The sequence below is a fragment of the Carassius gibelio genome, chromosome A5 (genome assembly GCF_023724105.1).
Source record: "Carassius gibelio isolate Cgi1373 ecotype wild population from Czech Republic chromosome A5, carGib1.2-hapl.c, whole genome shotgun sequence".
Taxonomy (NCBI): Eukaryota; Metazoa; Chordata; class Actinopteri; order Cypriniformes; family Cyprinidae; genus Carassius; species Carassius gibelio.
The window spans coordinates 34,731,515-34,758,300 of NC_068375.1; the positions used below are offsets into that span (position 1 = coordinate 34,731,515).

Consider the following 26,786-nt stretch of genomic DNA (forward strand, 5'->3'; position numbering starts at 1 on the left):
CAACAAACAGCCTTTACATGCACACAACAAACTTTTTTTTGTGTCCTTCGATAAACTCTTCACGTACATAGGAATTTACTGCATGCTTATTACCATTTCTAGTTTTATATAATCTATTTACTTTGTACATCATTGCTATCTTACTAATAAAATAAGAGAATGGATGCATATGAATTAACAGATCTACTTGCTCAAAATTAGGCTTTTCTTATGGTAGTATTTCTAATATAAAGGCCTAATGTCCAATTGAACACATCCTCTGAGGCGGCGGAGAAAGCATGACACGAAATAGACTGATGGCATCAAATTTGCCAACCTCAATGGTCTATGAAAAACACAAAAAAATAAAAAAGGTGATCAAAATTTGGCTTTCGTTAGAGCAGTATGCCGTAGGCCTTATGTGTCTTTAACGTGCACTTTGTGGAGGCTAAAAACCACACTGTGAAATGGGCTGATTGGGGCAAAAGTCAGGAAGCACAAATATTTTTCATACTTTCCCAGACCTGCAATACTTAAATTCCATACTTTTCCAAACCCCCGTAGGAACCCTTTGTACTGACTGAAATCTAATAAGCACTTTTTCGTTTTCAGACTTGCCACATCTTGTACAGCATGTATCTGGACCGGTCATAATCAGCTTCTCAGCACATTGAGAACTGCTCCAGGAAATCACCTCAGCTTTATGTTACCTAGTCTAATCTGCCAGAGCATGTCTGTGACACTACATTCATTTTAACGACAACTTTAGGGGAGATTGGGGTAAGATGAGCTTGTGGGTAAGTTGACCCATTTCACATGAGAGGAGTGGAAAGCAATCACTTAAAAACAGATCAGATATAATGGCTGCTACATCAAAGCTAAGGAGATTTAGCAACCTATAAAACCATGCAAATCATTTAGATTGGTATTGGTAGACTAGCTGGTTTATTTAAAAATGGTAGCTGTGGGGCAAAGTGAGCAAGCATTTTAACTTGCCCCACCATAAGACCCTGAAGTTAAGTTAAACTGGTAATTTAATGTGATTATGCAACTGGTTTAGTTTATCATATATTTACATCTTATTTGTAGTTTATTTAATAAGGAAAGTGTACAAGTGCACAAAATCCTTCTCTGATAAGAACCAAAAAATACTTTATAATAATCATTTCTTTCCACCTGCAGTCCCTAATGGTTTTTCAGAAAAGCTGTTGTACCAAGAAGCTTTTGACTAAAGTGTTTATTAGTTTCTAATTAAGTTTTTACCTTTTTTTTTTTTGTAAAACAGTAAAACATTATAAAACTGATTACAGTTATTTTATTGTAATATTCCACAGTTAATGAAAAAATAAAAACAATGATGTTTTGAATAGTGTTTCACTGTTTTTGTCTTTACAGTAGAAGGCAAAAAACCTAAATCTTCTTCTCCGTTCTAAAAAAGAAAGTCATGGGAGTGCGTAAATTATTTTCTTGTCTGGTTAAAGTATCCCTTTGAATCATCAGTTTACTGGACCATATGTTTTGAGACCACACACAATAGTCTACCAGAAACAACTGAGACATTCTACTCCTATTCAAATCCACTATTAGGCTGGGAAAATTGTATCCCTCCCCTTCCTGAAGTGCAAGCTTTGCCAACATCCTTCAGTGCACCAAAAAAGCTAATATACAGTAGTACATGAACTTGAAATTTTCACTAACCTAAAAACTTCACATTATTTGCTAATCAGTAACATGCATCTTCATTTCAAGATTTAAAAAACAATGAAGATGTAGATAAAGTCATATTACATCAGTGGGAAATGACCTTTGAGATGTTTCCTGACATCTAGAGATTTCAATGGAACAAAATAATAGCATCAGTTACTCAAATATAGTTTAATTAGCATGCAAAATACAGTTTCTTACATGAATGCTATTGCTCAGAAAAGCACAACAGATCGAGACGGACCCATAAATTACAACTGAAGTTTGACTTACTGACATTTCTATTGTATATTTTTCAGTATGGACAGCTTCAGAATTTTACACCACATTAAGACAATGCTATCATCTTATTTGTACATGTAGCAGTACTTAATGTTTAGATTCTTCATAGCAATGAAGCTATGAACCAATTAGGTAGCATCTAACTGTGAGAGCCAAAGCAAAACCTCTAGCAAGAGATGTTTTTATTGGTATATAAGATTGACTAAAATTGTACAAAATACATTTTACTGAGAAATAGTGAAGAGAATTAAATTGATAAAAAAGATTCATTGTTTCTATGTGGGAAATTAAGGTCACTGAATGATAATAAACATAATCAAGTTTCATCCTCCTCTGGATAGACGAGTTTAATGTGAACATGGTCTCTCAGTGCTTCATTCTCTCGGTACACATACACAGGAGAGCTTTGGGGTCGCGATTCCTCTTTGACCTCTTCCTTACTCTCACCTGCGAGGTCACAAAGAGAGGTCACACAGGGGTCATGTTCCTGCAAAGCAGTCAGATAGCGCAGAGCGGTTTTCTCGATCCGCACCGAACGCCGCACTGGAGTAAAGAAACGGATTTCATGACCGTCTACTTGTCCTGGTTCTGCTCCCTGCTGACTCCTTTTACCCCTTAAAACATAGAAGAAGGAAAAAATTGTTATACAGTCCCTCCAGAAAACGCGATTATGCGACCGCGTGATTTAATGCACAATCAGCCAAGGGCCGCATATTTATGCGGGGGTCGCATTTTTTCAAACACGACGCACTTTCGCCGCATAAATTGCCGATTTCAGGAAGCAAAATATGCGGAGGCAGCATGATTTCATAATAATAATAATTTTCGTTGCAAAAAAGTCACATATATCTTAGCAGAAAGTTGAAAAATGTTGCGTTTACTTCACACGAATAAATCACCATTATTTTCCAATGGGAACCTTATGAAGTGACAATTGCGCGACGTGAACATCATCTGTGAAGCCCGCGGTGAAACCAGGGTGAAGGATGCAAATCATTCTTATCTGCCAACAAAAATAAGCGCGAAAGACCACGCGAAGCAGTTACCCGGTGTGTTACATGACAGTGGGGGCAAATTATTTTGACAGAGGGATGAGGATGGCGAATGATAGGCCAGTGTTAGCTACGCAGTTATTTTTCATTTTCACAGTGGACTGTAGTAGTTTCATTCAGAAGTTGATGCACCTCTACAGTTGTAAGATTGTACTTTTTTGTTACAGAATATTACCAAAACCTTACAGTTGTAAGTATATTAGTAGTATGTAAAATAATTTACGTAGCAGTAAGAGATTGCACTTTGCAATTCCTGTAAAACACCATTTGTATATTTGTGTGTGTGACGAGTGGGGCGGGGCCGAGAGACGTGGGAGTGAGGCCAGGTGTAGTGATTGGAGATGAGCTACACCTGCGACCCACCACCTGTCTTGAGTCCCACGTAGGAGATGGAAGGATATAAAACTGGAGCGACGACCGTGAAGGATGAGAGAGGACCAGGGCTGGGACATATTTTATGTTTTGCTTTTTATTTATGCGCACCAGTCGTCCGTGAGGGGCTGGTGCGCTGTTTTGTGTTTATTTTGAATTATTAAAATGTTATTGGATTGTCCGCCGTTTCCCGCTTCCTTCTTCCGGATGAATATGGAGATTTTATTATTACAGTGTGTATATTTTATTTTTTTCATTTTTACAGAAGTTGTTGAATATTCCTTTTGTAAAGCTAGAGAACTTGTTTGACTCAATGTTTTGTAAGTTTGAGCCATGTGTTAATTAAGGTCTGAAATAAAACAGAATGAGAACTTAAATATTAAGTGATTTAGTATGCTTGCTTATCATAGGAAGTCATAAGAAATGACTCAATACAGTAAGGTAGTAGCCTAGTGAGAACAGGGTATTGGGGGTCACCTTTTTTTCTCTTTTTCATCAAACGCAGTTTTTGCAAGTTCCCGCAATTTCATCGCATAAGATTGCAAAAATATCCCGCATATTCCATTGTATTTTTTAAGAAAACCTGCCGCAAATTCAAGGATTTTTGCCTGCAACAATCACAAAAATAATCTGCATTTTTCTGGAGGGACTGGTTATAGGATGATACACCATTTATTACAGCAAAAATAACTGAAAATTATCCTGGCAGCTGAAAAATGTTAATTTCAAATGTAGGTCATTTGGATACATTTTGCCATTGAGGTGACTTGTATTTTGTTAAGTTGTATTTAATTCATATTCAACAGGCTAACTTTTTGAGGAATATACTGTAACTCGACTGAAGATGATGGCAGTTATCATCTAATTATTAGTACACCTATAATACATTGAGTGTTTGCTTCAGCCACATTACAAGCGAGGCATCGAAATTTATCATGAAAAAATCTTTCATTTCTGGATATAGCAAATGATGACAAAATTAACATTTGAAACAAGATAAATAGTCCACGCTTAATTTCATTAAGTGTGTGATTAATCATAGAAAAAGGGTGTGATCAATTAGATTAAAAATCTTAATCTAGTGACAGCCCTGATATAAGCACAATCACACATATGGATTTTCCATCTGTAAAAGTCCTATAATACTTATTCCAAAGAACATTTGTGCCTCAGAGCAGATTGTGTTTCAAGTTGGATTGTGTAAGTGTGTGCAAGTGTCATACCCTGGTGTTGCTGTAATTTTATATTTGACAACAGACGAGTCTCCCCTCCTTCCACATATGACGGCACCAACAGGTTTTGGGGTGCACATGATGTCTTCCAGTTCATCATGCACTCTAGTCTCTACTGCGTCTGACTCTTTTGGCATTGGAGACAAACCTGAATGATTTAAAAAAAACATTGCAAGATTTGTTTTTATTATTCTTTTACATTTATGCATTTAGCTTTTATCCAAAGCTACCTACAACAGACTTATTGCTTGAACTCGTGAAGAAAGAATATCTATGAGAGATTTTAGTTCTCTGTTCAATAAAAACAAATCTTCATGGCATTCAGCTTGGGGAGGGTAATTTTCTATACAAAAAAAGCAGCCATGAGCATAAAAGCAAAGAATGAGAAGTTGCATCAAAAGTTTTACTGTAAAAAAAGAAAATAAAGAATTCTAAATATTATTTATTTATCATTAATCTGAAATATCCAGCATAGTCTTACACTGATGTTGCAATTGTTGCTGAAAATATTCAGTGGGATTTAGGTTTGGGCTTTTTGCTGGACTGCCAAGTTCTTTCAGACTCAGAAAACCATCTGTATTTACCTCCCTTTTTGTATAAAGTACTTGGACACATATACATTTTTTTATTTCAATTGTAGTAATATTTTAGTACACACTATTTCGATCAAATAAACGCAGCATTGATAAGAGTCGTCTTTCAAAAACATAAGAAATTTGAATGAGTCCATCCAACTTTTTACCGGCAATGAAAAAAAAAGAAGAAGAAAAAAAGCCTGGATTACCCATCCCCCCACTTTACCTTGAATTTGTCTCTTTTTAAGGATCTCAAAAACCACAGATCGTAGTTCATCCACCGGCTGTTAAGAAACATATTGGTTGCTCATAAGCTTTGTGACATTTGGATTTCTTTTTACACATGCACCAGAGTCTGTAATTTCCTGTAATTGTATAATCTTGTGGAATTGGAAATTGCTTACATTCTGTGAAAAACTATTTAATAATAATAGTAAAAACAACAACATCAATAATAATAGTAAAAACTATTTAAAAAGATATTTATGTGTGAGAGATACTGACCTCTCTCACTACACGGATGGCCTCCTGAAACATTGGCAGCACCTCCAGGTTTCCTTCTCTTTCCATTAGTCTGGCCTGACAAATCCAGTATTTAGCAAACTTCTGTGCCATTGGCACTCGAGACAGCACATCTCTGACCTGTTCAACTGGGAAACCCTGTCACATAAAAGCACAAACATCATTGAATCAGTTCTCAGAAACTGGTCTTTTACTTTACTCTGGCTTGAAAACCTTCTATGGCCTCCTCAATATTTGCATCATTGCGCACACCTTCACGCTCATGCTGACGTGGCGAGTATAAACAAGGCTCTACACTCCAAGCGCAGTGCAGTTCAGACGTGTAGCACAATTTCGTTATGTTTTCAGTTTGGTTTGCCATCTGACGTTTCTCATAAAAACAGAGACTGACTGGATGCACCATTAAAGAAATCGCTTGTGCATTAATTTTAAATATAGTTATATAAAAAGGTAGCAGTTGCACCAGTGCGACATCTAAAAAGAAATTTCCTTCGCACCAGCAGGAAAATGGTCGCAAAATGCGACTACTTGGTTGAGGTCTGGAACGCTGAAACTGACTGATATTTGTATTCATTAAAAATGTTCTGCAATATACCCGGTTGCCGAGAACATTGTATTATAAATACAGGGGTAAACTGCAACGTGATTGTGGCGAGTGGGGCGGGGCCGAGAGGCGTGGGAACGAGGAGTGAGGCCAGGTGTAGTGATTGGAGATGAGCTACACCTGCGCCCCACCGCCGGTCTTGAGTCCCACGTAGGAGATGGAAGGATATAAAACTGGAGTGACGACCGTGAAGGACGAGAGAGGACCAGGCCTGGGACATTATTTTATGTTTTGGCTTTTATTTGTGCGCGTCAGTCGCCGTGAGGGGCTGACGCGCTGTTTTGTTTATTTTGAATATTAAAGTGGTTTTGATTGTGCGCCGGTTCCCGCCTCCTTCTTCCCGATGATTACAAAGATTGTATGTTACAGTGGTGCCGAAGCCCGGGAGAAGGAGGGACGCGCTGCTGAAGATCCCTCGCCGCTGTGGTGAATCCGCGGTGCCCTCGAGCAGGCGAGGTATGTGCCGCCAGGGACGCTCGAGGCGGTGGGCTGGAGCGAGTTGCCGGGGACGGGCGAGCTCGCTACCGACCGCCCACGATATGGAGGGGCGGCTGCCGTCCGTGAGGGAGCGGAGGAGTCGGCGCCGTTCGCCAGGGGGCCGGAGCCTGCCGCCTCCGTGACTGAATCCGGAGGGGCAGGGAACGGGGGACTCCTGCCGCTTCCCAAAATCGGAGGAGCCGTCGCCGTCCACCGGGCGGCGGAGGAGTGTCGTGCCGTCCGCCGAGGGCCGTCCAGTGCCACCGCCGGGCACCGCGGAGGTGATCACCCAGCCGGTGGAGGGCCGAGCAGCAGTGCGTCTGGGAACCGGAATTTTTTTTTTTTTTCCTCTCTCCCCTCTCTCGTCCTTGTCGCTCCTCCTTCCATCTCCTTTTCTCTCGCCTCGTCTGTCCTACCCCCAGGTTCCTGCAGGTCCCCGTGAGCGGTCCCCCCCGGAGGGAGGGGGGGGGGGGGGGAGTAGAGCGCAGTCTCGAGGGTACCCCCCGGCCTGCGAGGGGCGATGGGGGTATGTGGCGAGTGGGGCGGGGCCGAGAGGCGTGGGAACGAGGAGTGAGGCCAGGTGTAGTGATTGGAGATGAGCTACACCTGCGCCCCACCGCCGGTCTTGAGTCCCACGCCTCTCGGCCCCGCCCCACTCGCCACAGTGATTTATAGCTCATATTTAAAAGGGTTTGCTCACCCAAAAATGAAAATGGTCATCATTTATTCCCCTTAAACTTGTTCCAAATGTGTATAAACTTCTTTCAGCTATTGAACTTTTTTTTTATTTTTTCAATACCATGGAAGTCAAACAACCATTTGGATACCCATAAATCATAAACTCAAAGAGTCATGAGACTGGTAGAAAAGAATGGTAAACTTTATGGTCTATTGGAGACCACACACACCTATGACCACACACAATACATGACAAACTCAACAAAACAGTTTCATGTCTTGACCAAGGAAATGACTAAGAATTTTTATGACCACAAGCAAAATTGGGAAACATTGAGACAAGCTGTGAATATATTTGATTTTCATCAGCTATGTGGAGCTTGATTATTTCTCAGTCTGATTTCAGTCTGCTAACTGGCACGAACAGAAACTCAGATTTCCATGGAAGAACCTATGTTATCGCATTAACCCTTTTTACGCACATTCATTTAATTACACATTTAAAAAAATAGAAATAAAATGAAAACACATCAAATAATAATAATACCTGCTGTAATAATTTAATGCAGTCATCTAGTGATCGGTCCACAGCAAAGACAATGTCATGAACCTCATCTTCATTCTCCATAGAAGTCCAGTATGGCTGCGGAATAGCAGAGACCGTCTTCCTCCTCACCAGATGGACAGGCATGGGAGGACGTTTATATGTGATGCCCCTCGACTCCCGCCACTCTTGGAGCTTACGCCTGCACACACATCATTTCTGTTACTGTTTGGCCCATCCTATACTTATTTACCTAAAGGGATAATTCACTCAAAAAATTTTATTCTGTTCATTTAATCATTGTATTTACTTGTGGGTTATTATGATGTTTTATCAACTGTTTGCACTGTCATTCTGACGGCACCCATTCAGTTTGCAGATGGTGAGCATGAGTTGTAATGCTAACATTCTCCAAATCTGTTCTATTAAACAAACTCATCTACATTAGCATGAGGTTAAGTAAATTTTCAGCAAATATTTTTTTACATTTTAAGTTATTAATTATAAACAATTTTACAAATCAACTGTTTAAATTAAAACATAATCAATATGAACAAAATCCTAATTCAATATGTTCTGTTACCTGATGATCCTCGGCTGTCTTTCTGTTTTGTGATGGTTGTGCATGAGTCCCTTGTTTGTTCTGAACAGTTAAACTGAGCAGCGTTCTTCAGAAAAATCTTTATGGTCCTGCAGATTCTTCAGTTTTCCAACATCCTTACATATTTGAACCCTTTCCAGCAGTGACTTTATGATTTTGAAAAGCATTTTTTCAGACTGAGGACATTTGAGGGACTCAAACACAACTATTTAAAAAGATTCAAACATTCACTGATGCTCCAGAAGGAAACAAGATGCATGAAGAGCTGGGGGTGAAAACTTTTGAACACAATGAAGATGGCCAAATTTGTCTTATTTTGTTGAAATATAATTTTTTTCCATTTAGTTCTGCCCTTCGTAAGCAACAGAAGATACTTGTATGTTTCCCGGTACACAAATGAAGTACAATTTACCCTGATCTTCAAATTCCAAAAGTTTTCACCCCCCAGCTCTTAATGCATCTTGTTTCCTTCTGGAGCATCAGTGAATGTTTGAATCTTTTTAAATAGTTGTGTTTGAGTCCCTCAAATGTTCTCAGTGTGATAAGGTGCATCTCAAAATCATAAAGTCACTGCTGGAAAGGGTTCAAATATGTAAAGATGTTGGAAAACTGAAGAATCTGCAGGACCATAAAGATTTTTCTGAAGAACGCTGCTCAGTTTAACTGTTCAGAACAAACAAGGGACTCATGCACAACCATCACAAAACAGAAAGACAGCCGAGGATCATCAGGTAACAGAACACAGTACTAAGAACCAAGGGTTCCCAAACTTTTGAGTGGGGTTATTTTAATAATTTCAGCATTGTTTTTGTCTTGTGGAATAAATGTTAAAATATTTTATGTACAATATCTTACTCAGGACAGTACTAAATAAAAAATAACATGCATTTAGTATGATCTCTCTTATTTTTTGAAAATTACTCATATTTTCACAGATTCTGCAAGGGGTGCCCAAACTTTTGATCCCCACTGTATATATACATACATATATATATATAAAATTAAGGTGTGTGTGTGTGTGTGTGTTTTTAATAGCAGTGCAATATGCAGAACAGTCATATGGTCATTGTTGCAAAATGAAACAAGTGACCCGAATAACAGAACCGTTGCCATTTGAATGAAGTGAAGTGAACGAAGACAGTCTCTATGAGCCATTTGAATTCTTTTAAACCGTCCCGAAAAGGTTTTTAATTCAATCTTAACTGCCACCAAAAAATTATTTTGTTCAACTGTTGTTTGGTGTAAGATCTGTATCTTGATACCAGATTTTACCAGCTGTGAACCACAGCTTTAAAGCACTACAAAACATGTAGTTTCCAAAAGCATCAAATCTTTAGTTTAAGGTTTCTCAAGGCTCTCGAGGTTCACTGTCAATTACAGTTTAGCTCTAACCCAAAACACCCCCGAAAAAGCCAATCAAGGATTTCAGGAATACAAGAAAGTTGCATACATGTGAGATTAATCAGGGTGGGAGTCTGAGAAACCCTGCTTTATACAGTAGTCTACTCACAGTCTCTCCTCTTGTGCTGCAGTGGGCTTCTTCATTCCATCTACTGGAGCTGTTCGGACACCATGAGTATTGGGACAGAATCTGGATTTAGGAGTCTGCAACTGTACCGCAGGCTTGGCCTGGCTGGACGTCCGAGTGGGCTGATGAAGCTCTCGGGATTCTACACAACTTTTGGTGCTTCGACCGAGTGCTTTGGTAGGAGCAGTGAGATTAGTATGTTTAACAGCAGCAGACTGTTTATTTTTGATGATCACTGATCCTTCTCTATTTGCGGGTTTAGATGTGGAGGCACTTGCTCTTGTTACTCTGTTTGTGACAGAACTATTTGACTTAATTTTTATGGCATCTACTTTCGAAACAATGGACGGAATATCTTTCCTCTGTTTCACATCTGACCTGTTTATCACTGAATTTGATTTCTGGTTTACTGGCTTATTGCTCTGAGAACTGCAGTTGCGTGAGAACTGCAGTTGGGTTTTAGAAACACTGTTTGCCTGCATTTTTGTCTCGATTGTATTCATTGTTCTTCGATTCTTCAAAGTAGCAACTGAGTTTGTTTTGATGTATGTTTCTGTTAATTTCTTAGCCAAAGGCTTCATTGACTGAATATCTGTCTTGGCATGAAACTGATCTGTGCGGCTTTGGGCTGCGATGCCACGTCCAGACTGTGAATTGACATTTCTTGACATTTGTGCTTTATTTGCAGCATGGGAAGCTGGCTGAGCTTTGGGTTGGGCATTCTGAATGCTTTGTGAATTATTCCTCTTAGCGGCATTGAATGACCTGGAGTTTTTCTCATCTTTGTGGGGTTTCCTTGGATTTTGAAGACAGACTGTTCTATTGCTCTGTGTCTTCAAAACACGAATGCCTTCCCGGCAAGGATTCTGCAATTTACTGGAAGTCTGTGTTTGGGCTTTGGCTAGTGAATTTATGTGAAGTCCTTTTTTCGAGGATGTGTTTTTATCAACCTCTGCCAATGTCTTCACTCTCTTTACTTGAATGTTTTCCCCATTGATACCACAATTTTCCTTTCCATCACCTGTCTAAGAGAGAAAAAAGAGAGAGACATAATTTCAACCTTGTGCACTTTCAACACTTAGAATAATGCAAAATGTAAAGAAATTTATTTAACTTACAATTTTAAACGTTTGATTCTTTTCAGCATATTTCTTTGTAACAGGCTTCTCCTTGAGATATGGTCTTGAGTGAAAAAACAAAACAGTTGATTCAAAACATAAACACACAATGGTAGTAATACTGAAAGTGTTTTATTTTATGGTAAAAGTAATTTCAACAAATCTTACAAACAGAAAGAACCCCTCAAGACCACCTACTTTGGATTAGGTATTTTCAGTCTTCCTTTTGCAGCAAGATATTCTGCCAATTTCACTTTGCGTTGCTCTGTAAATGAAAGAGAAAAAAGCATTGAAAAAACATTGCATGCATGTAATAATAAATGTTAGAAATGTGTGCTTCACGTATGTATATTTTGGTCAGTAACTTTCTTCACACACACACACACACACACACACACACACACACACACACACACACACACACACACACACACACACACATATATACAGTGGGGATCGAAAGTTTGGGCACCCCTTGCAGAATCTGTGAAAATATGAGTAATTTTCAAATAATAAGAGAGATCATACTAAATGCATGTTATTTTTTATTTAGTACTGTCCTGAGTAAGATATTGTACATAAAATATTTTAACATTTATTCCATAAGACAAAAAAAAATGCTGAAATTATTAAAACAACCCCACTCAAAAGTTTGGGAACCCTTGGTTCTTAGTACTGTGTTCTGTTACCTGATGATCCTCGGCTGTCTTTCTGTTTTGTGATGGTTGTGCATGAGTCCCTTGTTTGTTCTGAACAGTTAAACTGAGCAGCGTTCTTCAGAAAAATCTTTATGGTCCTGCAGATTCTTCAGTTTTCCAACATCCTTACATATTTGAACCCTTTCCAGCAGTGACTTTATGATTTTGAAAAGCATTTTTTCAGACTGAGGACATTTGAGGGACTCAAACACAACTATTTAAAAAGATTCAAACATTCACTGATGCTCCAGAAGGAAACAAGATGCATGAAGAGCTGGGGGTGAAAACTTTTGAACACAATGAAGATGGCCAAATTTGTCTTATTTTGTTGAAATATAATTTTTTTCCATTTAGTTCTGCCCTTCGTAAGCAACAGAAGATACTTGTATGTTTCCCGGTACACAAATGAAGTACAATTTACCCTGATCTTCAAATTCCAAAAGTTTTCACCCCCCAGCTCTTAATGCATCTTGTTTCCTTCTGGAGCATCAGTGAATGTTTGAATCTTTTTAAATAGTTGTGTTTGAGTCCCTCAAATGTTCTCAGTGTGATAAGGTGCATCTCAAAATCATAAAGTCACTGCTGGAAAGGGTTCAAATATGTAAAGATGTTGGAAAACTGAAGAATCTGCAGGACCATAAAGATTTTTCTGAAGAACGCTGCTCAGTTTAACTGTTCAGAACAAACAAGGGACTCATGCACAACCATCACAAAACAGAAAGACAGCCGAGGATCATCAGGTAACAGAACACAGTACTAAGAACCAAGGGTTCCCAAACTTTTGAGTGGGGTTATTTTAATAATTTCAGCATTGTTTTTGTCTTGTGGAATAAATGTTAAAATATTTTATGTACAATATCTTACTCAGGACAGTACTAAATAAAAAATAACATGCATTTAGTATGATCTCTCTTATTTTTTGAAAATTACTCATATTTTCACAGATTCTGCAAGGGGTGCCCAAACTTTTGATCCCCACTGTATATATACATACATATATATATATAAAATTAAGGTGTGTGTGTGTGTGTGTGTTTTTAATAGCAGTGCAATATGCAGAACAGTCATATGGTCATTGTTGCAAAATGAAACAAGTGACCCGAATAACAGAACCGTTGCCATTTGAATGAAGTGAAGTGAACGAAGACAGTCTCTATGAGCCATTTGAATTCTTTTAAACCGTCCCGAAAAGGTTTCGTAGTAAAGTTACTTAACATTTGACTGTCGTGCATACTCCATCTAACTAGCACATGTTTTAAATAACGTTATAAGCGTTTAACATTAGCAATAAGGCACGACGGGACATTATTTCAGCACCTGTAATATTTTCGACAGATTGTAAGGTAACGTTACCATTATAAAGCTGTTTTCATGAGGGAAATACGAGTTGACACCACCATTAACTTAATATAATTAATTTTTGAAGCAAAAACATACTTCTTTCACAGTCACGCATAATATACACATCGGTGTCGTATTGCAGTGTTTTGAACAAAATTGATAGACGATTTACAAAAATAAAAACATGACACAGCATAATATAATCGACTGTATAAAAATAAACACATATTATCAATAGAAACAGTAACGTTAAATATTGACGTTAACAGCGCAAGTTACACGATAACGTACGTTACATGGGACTAGCCTGGTGTACACTTATAAGGGAGCGCTTTAACGTTAACGTACCTATCTTAGAGAGTTTAGATACGTCTTCGTCCGTGACGGTTTCCATCGCTTTATGAGATGATCCACATAAATATTTTATCAAGATAAATATAGCATTTGCTTATAACACCGATACGAGTCTATTAGCACATAATGCTGTTGTTAACACACCACCCATATTCTCCACACAACCGTCGCTTGAATTTCGCAGGGATACGCTCAATTCCCATTGGTTCGTTCAAAACTTTAAAGCCCAACTATTGGTTAGTCAGTTTTGATGCTTCCTATGATTTGATGATTCGTTATAAATGACTTTTGTTTGTTATAACTGTCACGTGGCTTTATGTATTTGAATTTGAGGTCAATATATTATGACATAATAATAATAATAATAAAAGGATAAAGTTAGAAAAGAACATGTAGACATGCAGTGACAATGTATGACATTAACCATTTTACAAAATATTTAAATATATGTTTTATGAAGATTAGAATAGAATGAAATAGATATTATGACTATATTTAAAAATTATTATTATTATTTTAATAAAATTGGAATAAAAGCAGGGATGTACTGTAGCATTGTATTGTTTTGGGCCTCACAATATAAGGTTTCTTTAATTTTTGAATACATTAATATTACTGTATGATATTTCAGATATAAATAAATGCAACTAAAATATTTCCTGTGAACATAAATATTAGCCAGTAGATCTGCTAATGTTTTAAATTACAATTACATTCTCTAATATGCACCCAATTTATTTGCACAGGAAATTTTTCATATTAAGTAGAGATTACTTTTAGTCCATTTATACACCTACACAATCTGAGGGTTATTACAAAATACATCACCGGCAATGATTACAAGAATATGGAACATATTACACTGATTAAATAAATAATTTAATAGCCAAACTCAGATCAACTTAAGGAATACCTCTCCCAAAGCACAAAATAACTTGGAAAAATACAGTATAAAAAGAATTAAGTTGTTACCCCTAAAACAAAAACTGCAGTTTCCACTAAAGAAAAAAAAAGCGTAATTTCACAATGTATTTCTTGACCAATTTGAGAAGGACAAGATATAATTCGATGAACACTGAATGAACAGGGAGTGTCTTCTAAAAAACTGAACAGCTGTCAACAGCCAAAAAAATTGAGATACACAGTGCAGTTCTTGCTCCCCATTTTATAATATTCAAGAGATGCTACAGAATAAAAGAGGCTTTTGTGTGTCCATTTGACTATGCATGTGATGATATCTTAGTATCGATGTGTAAATGAGACACTTTTCACTTTGATTGTCCTTATCAGTTTAAACATATTTGGTATAAAAGCAAAAGATGTGCACAGTGGGGGGAAAAAGGCAAAAAACATTGAAGTCACTTCCTGAACCCGCCATTTCCTAGTTTTAGGCTTCTACAAATTGTAGTCTGTACCATGTCAACCTGTTTAGAAAACACAACAATTTTAAGAAGTCACAAAAACAAAGAAATAAAATCATTAAAAAAAAATATACAACCTCAATTTTATGCTAAATAAATACAGCTTTAAAGAGTTAAATTATTTTGGTTAGATTACCTCTGGTCCAATGGGAGCAACAGATACAGTTCAAGAGCTCTAATCACAAACATTGTGCAGAAAAGTGACTCTGTTTACAGTTGCACTACAACGACAAATGCTTGTTCTCTTTGGAGTAAAAAAAAGTCAATGCATTCATTTGAAAAGGACAATTCTACACATACACAAACACTAAATCACACATGAACACTGCCACAGACAACCAGCAGAACTATGTGACAAAAATGACAAGTGGATGCCATGTGTATCTTAGTATTTGGAGCATTTGACGAAAGCATGCTTCACCTTTTTTTGACCACTTGTCGCATGGGTTCACGTAAATGAACGGGGAATTACTGAACATGCAGTTAGTATGTGAAGCTCAGCGTCTCCCTGAGTTGTTGCTTGGGCTGCAACGACCAAATTGGACTCATGCGTTGTCATATGTACAAACACACTCACCGGCATGTATATCTCTATCACAAACTCATTCTAATCTTCAATCACTCACACAGACACAAATACAATTTGGTACAATGATGAATTAGCTATGGACTAACACAAAATAAAAAGGCATCCGCAGTTTCCCTCCTTCGCATTTCTGTGATCAACCTCAATAGAAAAATGACAAAATAAACATCTTTGAATATATAAATGTCTCTATTCACGCAGTCTATAAAACACCACTAGGTGTCTGTCTGAAACAGATTACTTTCTCAGTCCAGATACCCTTTGGTTTCTCGGTCTTCATCTTGCACAATGTGTTACACAATGTTTTCCTTGGATGTCTCAGCAAATGGTTGCTTTTCATACACCAGCACTTTTATACTGGGAGCTGTAATAGTTGGTGCTAAAAGGGGTCTGATTAAAAGTTCTGGGAAAAGTGCTTAATGTCCAATGGGAGTGTGAGATATGGGTAAATCATGTGTGAGTATGTCAAATGGCACTGTCGTTATGTGTGCTGTGGTTGGCCTGGCGCGCAGGTTGGCTGTTCTGTTCATTGAGGAGCGAGGTCGTCTCATCAGTGGCGTCTGCAAGCGAGATGATGTTTTCTGAAGACGGATGGGGAGCTGATGATATGCTGTTATCCACACGGCCGTGTCCGCTGTCTGGAGACTGCGGCGAGCTGTCCAGCCGAGACGCCATCAGACCGTTTTGATACTGAGAGCGTGTGATCTGGAAAAAGAAAGATGGAAACCTTCTTTGGTGAGCTCTTCTATATTTTTGATGGATGTGAGAATAAATCCTATTTGTGATGCACTGAAATAAAAAAAAGTTTTAATATTGATGAAAAAGAGGTTAAATAATCAATTACATTTCTTTAATAATCAACAGTAAATTTTAAATCTACAATATCAAGTTTTATTTCTTCTTCGAGAAAAATGCTATCTGTGAGGATTTCCAGTCAGGATTTAGACTGTATCATAGTACTGAGACTGCTTTCCTTGGAGTTACAAAATGACCTGCTCTTATTCCCTGACCGCGGTTGTATCTCTCTATAAGTGTTATTGGATCTTAGCACTGCATTCAATTGACCACAACATTCTTTTACACAGACTAGAAGTTTTGTTAGCATTAATGGAAGTGCATTAGCATGGTTCTAATCATACTTATATGACCACCATCAGTTTGTAGCAGTGAATAAAGAGGTATCATATCAAATCGCAAGTGAAGTATGGAGTACGGTGTTCGAATGCCCCCAGTGAGGCTGAAAACACAGCATCTTCTCGACATGACGTAAACACTTACTATTGGTAGTGTTTGTGGGAAGGTCAGAGTGTTCGTATTTCGTGGGCAGGCGGGGATTGTGTAAATGTGTTACCTTGTGACGTATATAGGTGACAGGCAAAAGATTTGAAAATGTCGACTCGTTAAGGCGGGTCAGAGTTGACTCTTTCTTTTGAGAGGCAATATCTTTATTTATTATGCACTTTTATGATTAACAACTTTGCACACGGTTTACATTAAAGGATAGCAGTGTTACAAAACCTACTGTGCTGAATAAAGCAAACAAATAACTCACCAGTAAAGTTAAGATGGTAAAGACGATTACAGCAATCATACATCAGATGAGCACGAGTCCGTGATTATTGATATACAAACAAACAGAGCGTGTGTGTGTGTGTGTGTGTGTGTGCTCTGATAGCTTTTTGCACAAGCACATTTCAGTATGGTCACATGTCTGGCAAGTGTTTTATAATGGACTCGCTGAAGAAGCACGTTATTATAGGAGTTTGCAACAGTCAGGGGTGTTTATGCAGACACTCAAACACAGACACGAACATTCACTCTGACAGAGGAACTGACAGCAGCAGTATTCAAATTTCTAATAATTTACATAAAGCGAATTACTACAGAAAAATCTATGAGGTCCACAAGAACACAAGTCAAACAAGAACGCATATTGAGAAACATGCTAATTAAAATCTGATCTACTACAGTCATCATCATGTCAGTTGCATCACTTCACTGAAATTCATAAATCAACTCCCGTGGCCTCACTGGACTTTAAAGTTTCAATCGAATACAGACTTAAGAATCTGAGTGGGAAGCAGTAGGTCATCCGGGGACATTTATAGTTTTCGAGTACTATGAATTAAGACAAACTACTCGCCTCACATACTGTTTTTCGCCTATCATATAGTAGTTATATTATATGTATTAACATTACGTGACATCACATCTGACGGACAACCATGTTCAGTGATACATCCGGTGACACTTCCCGTTTTGACATGTACAGCTATATTCGAATTGTGACAGAAAAACCAAAATAAATAAGACTAATTTAATACATTTAAATTAGAGACTAATTTAAAAATAAATATATACATATTTATTATACTATTTATTATTGATTTTTTTCACTTGATGTTAATAACGCTGCTGTCAGTTCCTCTGTCAGAGTGAATGTTCGTGTCTGTGTTTGAGTGTCTGCATAAACACCCCTGACTGTTGCAAACTCCTATAATAACGTGCTTCTTCAGCGAGTCCATTATAAAACACTTGCCAGACATGTGACCATACTGAAATGTGCTTGTGCAAAAAGCTATCAGAGCACACACACACACACACTCGGTTTGTTTGTATAGCAATAATCACGGACTCTTCTGATGTATGATTGCTGTAATCGTCTTTACCATCTTAACTTTACTGGTGAGTTATTTGTTTGCTTTATTCAGCACAGTAGGTTTTGTAACACCGCTATCCTTTAATGTAAACCGTCTGCAAAGTTGTTAATCAAAAAAGTGCATAATAAATAAAGATATTGCCTCTCAAAAGAAAGAGTCAACGCTGATCCGCCTTAATGAGTCGACATTTTCAAATCTTTTGCATGTCACCTATATACGTCACAAGGTAACACATTTACACAATCCCCGCCTGCCCACGAAATACGAAAACTCTGACCTTCCCACAAACACTACCAATAGTAAGTGTTTACATCATGTCGAAAAGATGCTGTGTTTTCAGCCTCACTGGGGGCATTCGAACACCGTTTCCACATGTGCACCTCAAATAAAGTAAATAATGAATGCAATAAAACTGCTGTCACCACATGTAAATTACCACATACACATATGAGTTTAAACTTACCACTGAGAAATGGCCTGATCTATTTGTGCTTGCGATGGAGCTTGAGTGACTGCATTGGTATCACTCTTGGATACAGGCTCGAATTGATAAGGTAATATTGATGCCATTTTTGTAACCTTATGGTTTACAAGTTACCCTCCAGAGCAAAACTTAATTATGGTAATGGCCATTTAGTTTCTGACACGCATTGTATACAGAAAGACCAATTACAACAGACTTGGCCAGCTGACCAATCAGAGCAGAGTAGGTTTATGGAAGGGTAGAGTTTACGGACCTTAAACTAAGAACGGCTTTGAACAAATCATGTTGAAATCATTGAAAAATTATTCTTATATTAAATGTATATTCTGAGAACATTACAATGTTTTCTGGCCTTAGAATCATTAAAACCTGTTGTAGGGGACTCCAGAACAAAATTAGGACACTTTAATTTTAATTTAATACCATATGACCTGATTTAATAATAGAGGTATGTTTGTTCCCATCAATGGCTGCACGAGTTAACCCTTGCGTGGTGTTCATATTTTTGTTATTCAGCCAGTGTTCATAGGTCTGGTGGACCTACTGCATTTTTGGGTTTTTAATTCAATGCAATTAAATATTTTGTTTTGAAATACTAAATAGATGTTTACTTCATCAATTACAAGCAATAATCAGCATATATACCCTTTACCTTTGTTAGATTACATTTATGAATTAAAGTGCTACAACCTTGTGCAGAAACGGCAAGGGTAGAAACACATAACTCACACTCACACTCTCTCTCACTCTCACACAAACACACACACACACACACACACACACACACACACACACACACTAATAGCAGGCCCAGGCAGGAGGAGGGGACAGAGTGACAATTTCTTCACTTTTATTAGCCTGGGTCCAGTGAACCGGAACATACTTTATGTAATATACATGCGTAGGGGGTGTTGTCATTGAAAATGTGTTCTGATATGTGTTCTTCACAGAATATGAGCCAAGGCGAATGAGGCTGAATTAATTTTTCCTTTCATAAAAAATGAAAACAGGTCCCACAGATCAAAACACCATACAAGGGTTAAAGTTATATATGATTACGAAAACATGTTAGTGCTAGCCCTCACTGATCTCATACAGATTACATTGCAGTGCTTGCAGTTTTATAAAATAAAATATTTGTATTGCCTATGAGAACCATAGTGAAAATGCCTAAAAAGGGGTGGTTCTCCACATAATGTGACTTAACACTGATTGGACTATATATATCCAGAGGCAGAACAAACAGTCTAATACAGTGACAGCTGTGGCTGAATGTGTATAAAAAATCCCTCACTTTCGCACTTTGGTGGTGCGTTGCCCAACCGACTGAAGTGGAAGAAATAGCATGTGTGTTTAATTGATGTCTTTCTGTAGTTGGAACACTTACAGAAACACGTCTCTTACAGGATGTTTCTTTCAACATGTGAAGTTTGGTCGAGTTTATAGAAATAGTTTACACAATAATGAAAAGTTGCTTAACATGTTCTCACCCTTAGGTCATCCAAGATATAGATGAGTTTCATTCTTCGTGGGAACACATTTAAGCATTCAGCAGACACTTTTATCCAAAGCGACTTACAGTGCATTCAGGCTATAATTTTTTTTATTTACCAGTATGTAAAAAACTAACACCTGGAGAAGGTCAGCATTGTCACTTGCTCACCAATGGATCCCCTGCAGTGAATGGTTGCCATCATAATGGGAGTCCAAACAGCTGATAAAACATCACAATAATCCACAAATAACCCACACAACTCCAGACCATCAATTAACATCTTTTAAAGGGAAAAGTTGTGTGTTTGTAAGAAACAAATCCATCATTCAGGAGTTTTAACTCTGAACTGTCCATAATCTATACAAAGGATTTCTCCAGAGAAAAGTACATCCCCTGTTGTCCTCTCACATTAAAATCCATTGACATATTCGTTTAAAACTGTTTTTGCTTGTAAACAGTGCTTGGACAGAGGACTTGTATTTTAGCCAGAAGCAATGGTTTAAAATTGAACTCTCATTCTGGACGGCACCCATTCACTCCACTGGTGAGCAAGTGATGTAATACTAAATTTCTCCAAATCTGTTCTGATAAAGAAACAGACTCATCTACTTCTTGGATGGTCTGAGGCTGAGAAAAGTTTCAGCAATTTTTCATTCATGGGTGAAACGTTCCGTTAATGTAACTTTTACATAACACATTGTTTACAATACTAAGTGCACCGCAAACGAATCAGCTGAAATTCAGCATAGATTAAAAGAACTTGGTTCATCAAAATGAAAATCGATCAAAAATGAGAAATCAACCCATTGGTGTCCACACAGCTGACATTTTGTGTGCACAAAATAGACGCAGACAGTCAAAACGCACCATTGGAGAAACGATAATTAAACTTAATTCAGTCAATGATTTCAGCCCTCCAATACCATTTTGACCAAAGTCGAAATTCATTTTCGGCCGAATATTTCAGTGCATCACTTAAATATACCTTTACCTTCACAAACTGTAGGTCCTCCAGAGCTCGGACGTTGAAGTCTGGCGTGTACTGTGGCAAGGCAGCACTGCTGAGCTGCGTGTTGCTGCCGCTGACGGACTGAGGTTCAGGGCGATCCGTGTAGCTCAGAGACGCTGATCGGTTGAGCCCGCAAATGTGAGACGGTGAGAGGAACTCTGAAAAAAAGAGAAAAAAAAAAACAGGGAAAAGGTGTGGGAGAGGAGGGTGAGTACATGATGACACGTATATCTGCAGGATACACAATGAATACAATGTCTTCAGGAGCCACTGTGCAAAATGCCATTTGTTTTCTTTAAGAAATTAATACTTTTAGCAAGGATGCATTATTATTGAAAAGTCACATGGCACTAAAATAAATTTAGATTTTTCAACACAGGAATAAATTATATTTTACAATTTATTAAAAAACAAAAACAGCTATTTTAAACCCGTTTTTTTAAATAAAATAAATAAATGGTATTGTAGAAATAAATAAATAGTACTTTGCAATATGATGAGCAGGTTGCCATTCAAATAAAATAATGCAACCAAGTGAGCTAGCGTGCTGAGGCTGGTAAGTGAATGTATATTGTATGGGTTAATGCATCTGAAAAAACAATTATATCCTAAAAGATTCATATGGTATTAATACAATCTTTTTTTTTTCCTATTTCCCTAGTTTATATTTTTTTCTATTTTACCTACAGTTGAGGTCTTTAGAATTGTTTATTAATAATAAGAATAATAAGAATAATAAAATATATATAAATATATATAAAATATAAAAAGTGACAGAGACATTAAATTTAGTGTCTCGACCAAAAAAAATATTTAATTTCTGGCAATTTTATAATCCAGACATAGAGGTTTTTTTGTAATAATCTAGATTCAATGCACACAAATGAAATATTTCAAGAGTTTTTTTTTTTTTTATTCTGATGTTTACTACTTCCATATTAGGAAAATAAAAAATTCAGTATCTCAAAAAATTAGAATATTCCAGAACATTCATTTTTAAGCTTGATTAGTTTGATTAATTTTGATTATAAATACTGGGTACCAATTGGGCTAGTTTAGAACATGCAACCACAAATACTGGAAAGACTACTGACTTGACAGTTGTCCAGAAGACAATCATAAACACCCCTTCACAAGTAGGGTATGCCACAGAAGGTCATTGCTGAAAGGGCGGGTTGTTCACAGAGTGCTGTATCAAAATATATTCATAGAAAGTTGACTGGAAGGAAAAATTGGAAGGAAAAGGTGCACAAGCAACAGGGAAGACCACAGCCTTGGGAAGATTGTCAGGAAAAGCCGATTCAAGAACTCAGGAGAGCTTCACAAGGAGTGGACTGAAGCCGGAGTCAGTGCATCAAGAGTAACCACACTCAGACATCTTCAGGAAAAGGGCTACAGCTGTCACATTACTAGAACTAAGCCACTCCTGAACCAGAAAAAAGGAGAAAAATAACTGCACTGTTGCTCAGTGGTCCACAGTCCTCTTTTCAGATGAAAGTAAATTTAGCATTTCATTTGGAAATCAAGGAAGTTTCTGAAGTCAGTGATGATGTGGGTGCCATGACGTCTGCTGGTGTTGCTCCATTGTGTTTTATCAAGTCCAAAGTCGATGCAGAAGATTTGGGAGCACTTTATGCTTCCATCTGCTGACAAGCTTTATGGAGATGCTGATTTTGCTTTCCAGCAGGACTTTAGCACCTGCCCACAGTGCCAAAACCACTTCCAAGTGGTTTGATGACCATGATATTACTGTGCTTGATTGGCCAGCCAACTCACCTGACCTGAATACAGAGGAGCTGAAGGCTGCTGTCTCTCATAACACCTGAGCAGTGCCACAGGCTGATCGCCTCCATGCCACGCCGCATTGAAGCAGTAATTCATACAAAAGGAGCCCCAACCAGGTATTGAGTGCATAATTAAACCTGCTTTGGAGATCTTGAACATTTCTGTTTTGTAAATCTTTTTTTGATTGATCTTTGAGAAAATATTAAAACATTTTGAGATACTGATTTTTTTTAATTTTCCTAAGCTGTAAGTTGTAACCATCAGAATTAAGAAAAAACTTGTTAAATATTTTATTTGTGTGCAATGAATCTAGAAAATACGAAAGTTTGCTTTTTTTAATTAAATTACAAAAAATAAAAGAACTTTTCCATGATATTCAAATTTTTTTAGATGCACCTGTAATCCAGAGTGTTTTTATGTGCTGAAATTATTGGGATGCATTTTTTTTAAAATTTACTAATTTAGATCCTGCAAATAAAAAAGGTTTGGACAACTTTAAAGGGCGATTTTTTTCAATATTTAGATTTATTTCAGATTCTATATTTTCAAATAGTTGTATCTCTGCCAAATATTGGTCATATCCTAACAATACATCAATGGAAAGCTTATTTATTCCTGTTACTGTTATAATGGCATTTTTTCAAATAAATAAAGCCTTGAAGAGTAAGAGACTTATTTCAGAACATAAAAATTTACCAACCCCAAACCGTTCAACAAGTGTTCATGTGTATAAAGTCAGGTTTTTGTGATGTAAGTGTGTTTAGAGGCTATATATTCACACACAACACTACACAGTATAAATGTAAGACTGTACATAGATTCAGAAGTGAAGAATCAGCTACAGAAGGATAAGGACAGAGAGAGACAGAAGTGCTGGATGTCACACACACATGCGCCGCTCAGATCTCGCCACCTACTGGCACATTCTCAGTACAGCAGCTCGTTTAGAACAATGTCAAGCCCCAGAAAGCAAAATCACCCATTACAGCAATCTATATTTCATGTGCATTACATTATCTTCTGAAGCTATATGATAACTTTACGTGATTGAATCCAATATCTACTGAAAATGCACCAGTTCCTACATCTATTTAGTGCTTGTACATGTTCATCATAAGGACTACTTTTATGGCGCTTTTTGTGGCTTGACAGCGTCTACTTTTACATAAGAGCAGCTTTTCTGAAAGATTAAAGAAAAAAAGTTTACATTTTTGTTAAATATTTCTTAAAGCGTGTTTAATCGTTTAGACTCTGGAGAATAGCAGGTGGATAAGAGGAATTTTTTCAACTCTAGGTCAGTTAAAATATTCTAAAATTTGTTACGTTATTGACATTTGTGTACAAATATCTAATCTACTTTAGTGTAAGAGAAGAAGCAAAAGGCTGCTCCCTAATTAGCACTTAAGGGTTATTTCTGTGAAAACTATTGCTGTTAATCAGTCCGACCCTTCCCAGTGAGTGGTTAGAGAACCCAGACATGCCGGCAGTTACCTGGGAAACGAGAGAAGAGAGAGCATCTCTTAAGAGACAGGTGACGAGGACGAGACACTCTCACTGAGAGCGAGAGAGAAAGACAGAGATTGATGGGAAGGGTAAGACATGGATGAGGGAAGAGGGAAGTACAGGTACAGGAAAAACACAAGACATACACTACTGTTCAAATGTTTAGTGTCAGTAGGCAGTAGAAATGATATATTTTTATACAGCAAGGATGCATTATGTTGCCCGATCATGATGGTAAAACACCTACAATATATTGCTATTTCAGACAAATGCTGTTCTTTTAAACTTTATATTCATGAAAGAATCCTGAAAAAGTGTTGTGGTTTCTACAAAAATATTAAGCAGCACAACTGTTTTCAACATAATAATAATAATTATATATATATATATATATATATATATTGCATCAGCATTAGATTGATTTCTGAAGGATCGTGTGACACTGGAGTAATGGTGCTGAAAATTCAGCTTTGCATCACAGGAATAAATTACACTTGAAAGTATATTCAAATAGAAAACAGTGACTTGAAATAATATTAATAAATCACAATATTATAGTTTTAACTATTTTTAATCATACAAATGCAGCCTTTGTGAGCAGAGGAGATATTATGAATATAAAAAATATAAATCTTACCAACCTCAAATCTTTGAACGGTTGTGTACATACATGAGCACAGATAGACAAACATAAAACGGAGCATGACATCTTTTATAAATAAAGGGATAACGGACCCAAAATTTTTTTAATTTGGTGATGTTTTCCAAACAGACATGACTTTCCTTCTTTTGTGGATTGTTTGTGTGAGAATAAAGCCAGGCTCACACTGTGCGGTTTGGTCATCTGAGACCAGAATTTTGGAAATCCTAAAAGATTCCTATAATCCTAGGCTAAAATCTGTTGTCTTTGATCACTGATTTGACATGTTCACTGACAGCCGATTAATGGCCGTAGCAATCAATAATTCAGATAATTTCAACACTTTCCTGTAGTGTGACTGCTACCAAGACCTTCAAACCAAGAACCAATAGGAGCGCTGAACCTGATAATGCAATTAGCACGACAACTTCAAACACCTCAGTGAAAAATTTCTGAATGAGTCAGGTGGACCGTACAAGAAGAAAAACTTATTGAGTTTATTTATTAAGGGGCAGGATGTTTAAACCCCTTGTCTTCATTTAACAAAACTAATGCTACATATTGCTTTTGTTTGCTAGCTAACATTATAGTGAGAGAATGCGGGTCATGGACTGTTATAAATAAAATTTGCACAGTGTGTCTATTCCTCACACAAAGCTATCATATGGCTTCAAAACACTTGCAATATTGCAAGAGTAGTAAACAATACTTTTATGATGTTTATTTTCCACAAATACTTTTTATTTATACTCCATAACAAAGAGCAGCATCCACATTCTGCCTGCAGTCTTGTCTGTACAACACTGAAAAGTCATACAAGTTTGGAAATACATGAGGCTGAGCAAATTATGATCATTTCCAATAATGGGAGAAAAAAAAAAGAATAATGGCATCCTCTAGATGTGGCACTAGAGGGCAATGATCTACTGCTTTTCCAAAGCCCGATGAGGTTAGATGGGTGGTCTGGAAAAGTCCTAATAACCCACGTGAGATAATTATAATTATGAGTGATTAGTGCTTTAAAGCGTTTTCTCTTCTGCTGTTGAACCCTTTAATAATGTGGTATTTACCATAATGCATGCACAGACATACAAACAAGACCACCTACTGCTCATCCACATACACAAATCTGAAAGGAGAGTGTAGGATATGAACTTTAAATAGACTATCTTGATCTTAGTCACTTAATATATGAACCCAGAGCTGTGAAGGGGATGGCAACACAATATGTAGTAGTATATAGAGGTATATACTGTATGTGCATGTGTATTAGACTTTCATATAGAATCCCATTTTGAAGTTTTTTAATCAAGCAGGATGAGATGAGTATTTGTTTGCATGTATTTGTTATTTGTGATGTATGTTGTATTCTCTGTGTGTTTGTCTCACCTGGGGTTGAAGCGCTGAGAGCCTTGACTCCATAGAAAGAGAAAGGTCCGGTCTCAAACTTCATATTCTCATTCCCAGCCTCCACCTCCACACGGCCCTGTGTACAAAGAAGCAAGATTAATCTGGGTGGCTTTTAACAAACAAAATTACGTT

The 26,786-nt window shown here is 37.3% G+C and overlaps 2 protein-coding genes and 1 long non-coding RNA gene across 4 annotated transcripts in view; 1 reads left to right on the plus strand and 2 right to left on the minus strand.

Moving 5' to 3' along the window:
- Positions 1 to 1,835: 1,835 nt before the first annotated feature.
- On the minus strand, positions 1,836 to 13,835 carry ckap2l (cytoskeleton associated protein 2-like). The gene is made up of 9 exons (XM_052597044.1): positions 13,656 to 13,835; positions 11,467 to 11,533; positions 11,269 to 11,332; positions 10,133 to 11,175; positions 8,025 to 8,223; positions 5,701 to 5,856; positions 5,423 to 5,480; positions 4,613 to 4,769; positions 1,836 to 2,579 (listed from the first exon to the last, which is right to left on the minus strand). The coding sequence occupies exons 1-9, from the start codon at positions 13,699 to 13,701 to the stop codon at positions 2,282 to 2,284; spliced, it is 2,088 nt and encodes a 695-aa protein (XP_052453004.1). The 5' UTR covers positions 13,702 to 13,835; the 3' UTR covers positions 1,836 to 2,281.
- Positions 10,178 to 11,604, plus strand: LOC128013855 (uncharacterized). The gene is made up of 2 exons (XR_008183434.1): positions 10,178 to 10,327; positions 10,839 to 11,604. It is a non-coding gene; the product is annotated as an uncharacterized LOC128013855 (long non-coding RNA).
- Positions 13,836 to 14,518: 683 nt separating the features above from the next.
- Positions 14,519 to 26,786, minus strand: part of LOC128013866 (metal transporter CNNM4) — a 37,312-nt gene continuing 25,044 nt past the window's right edge. The window contains exons 5-7 of one of the 2 annotated variants that reach the window (XM_052597046.1): positions 26,634 to 26,730; positions 21,299 to 21,474; positions 14,519 to 16,373 (exon numbers count right to left, since the gene is read on the minus strand). In XM_052597046.1, the coding sequence (XP_052453006.1) occupies positions 16,134 to 16,373; positions 21,299 to 21,474; positions 26,634 to 26,730 (513 nt within the window). In that variant the 3' untranslated portion in view covers positions 14,519 to 16,133. Of the gene's footprint in view, positions 16,374 to 21,298; positions 21,475 to 24,548; positions 24,656 to 26,633; positions 26,731 to 26,786 lie in introns of those variants that run through there. The other variant, XM_052597054.1, reaches the window with a different exon arrangement.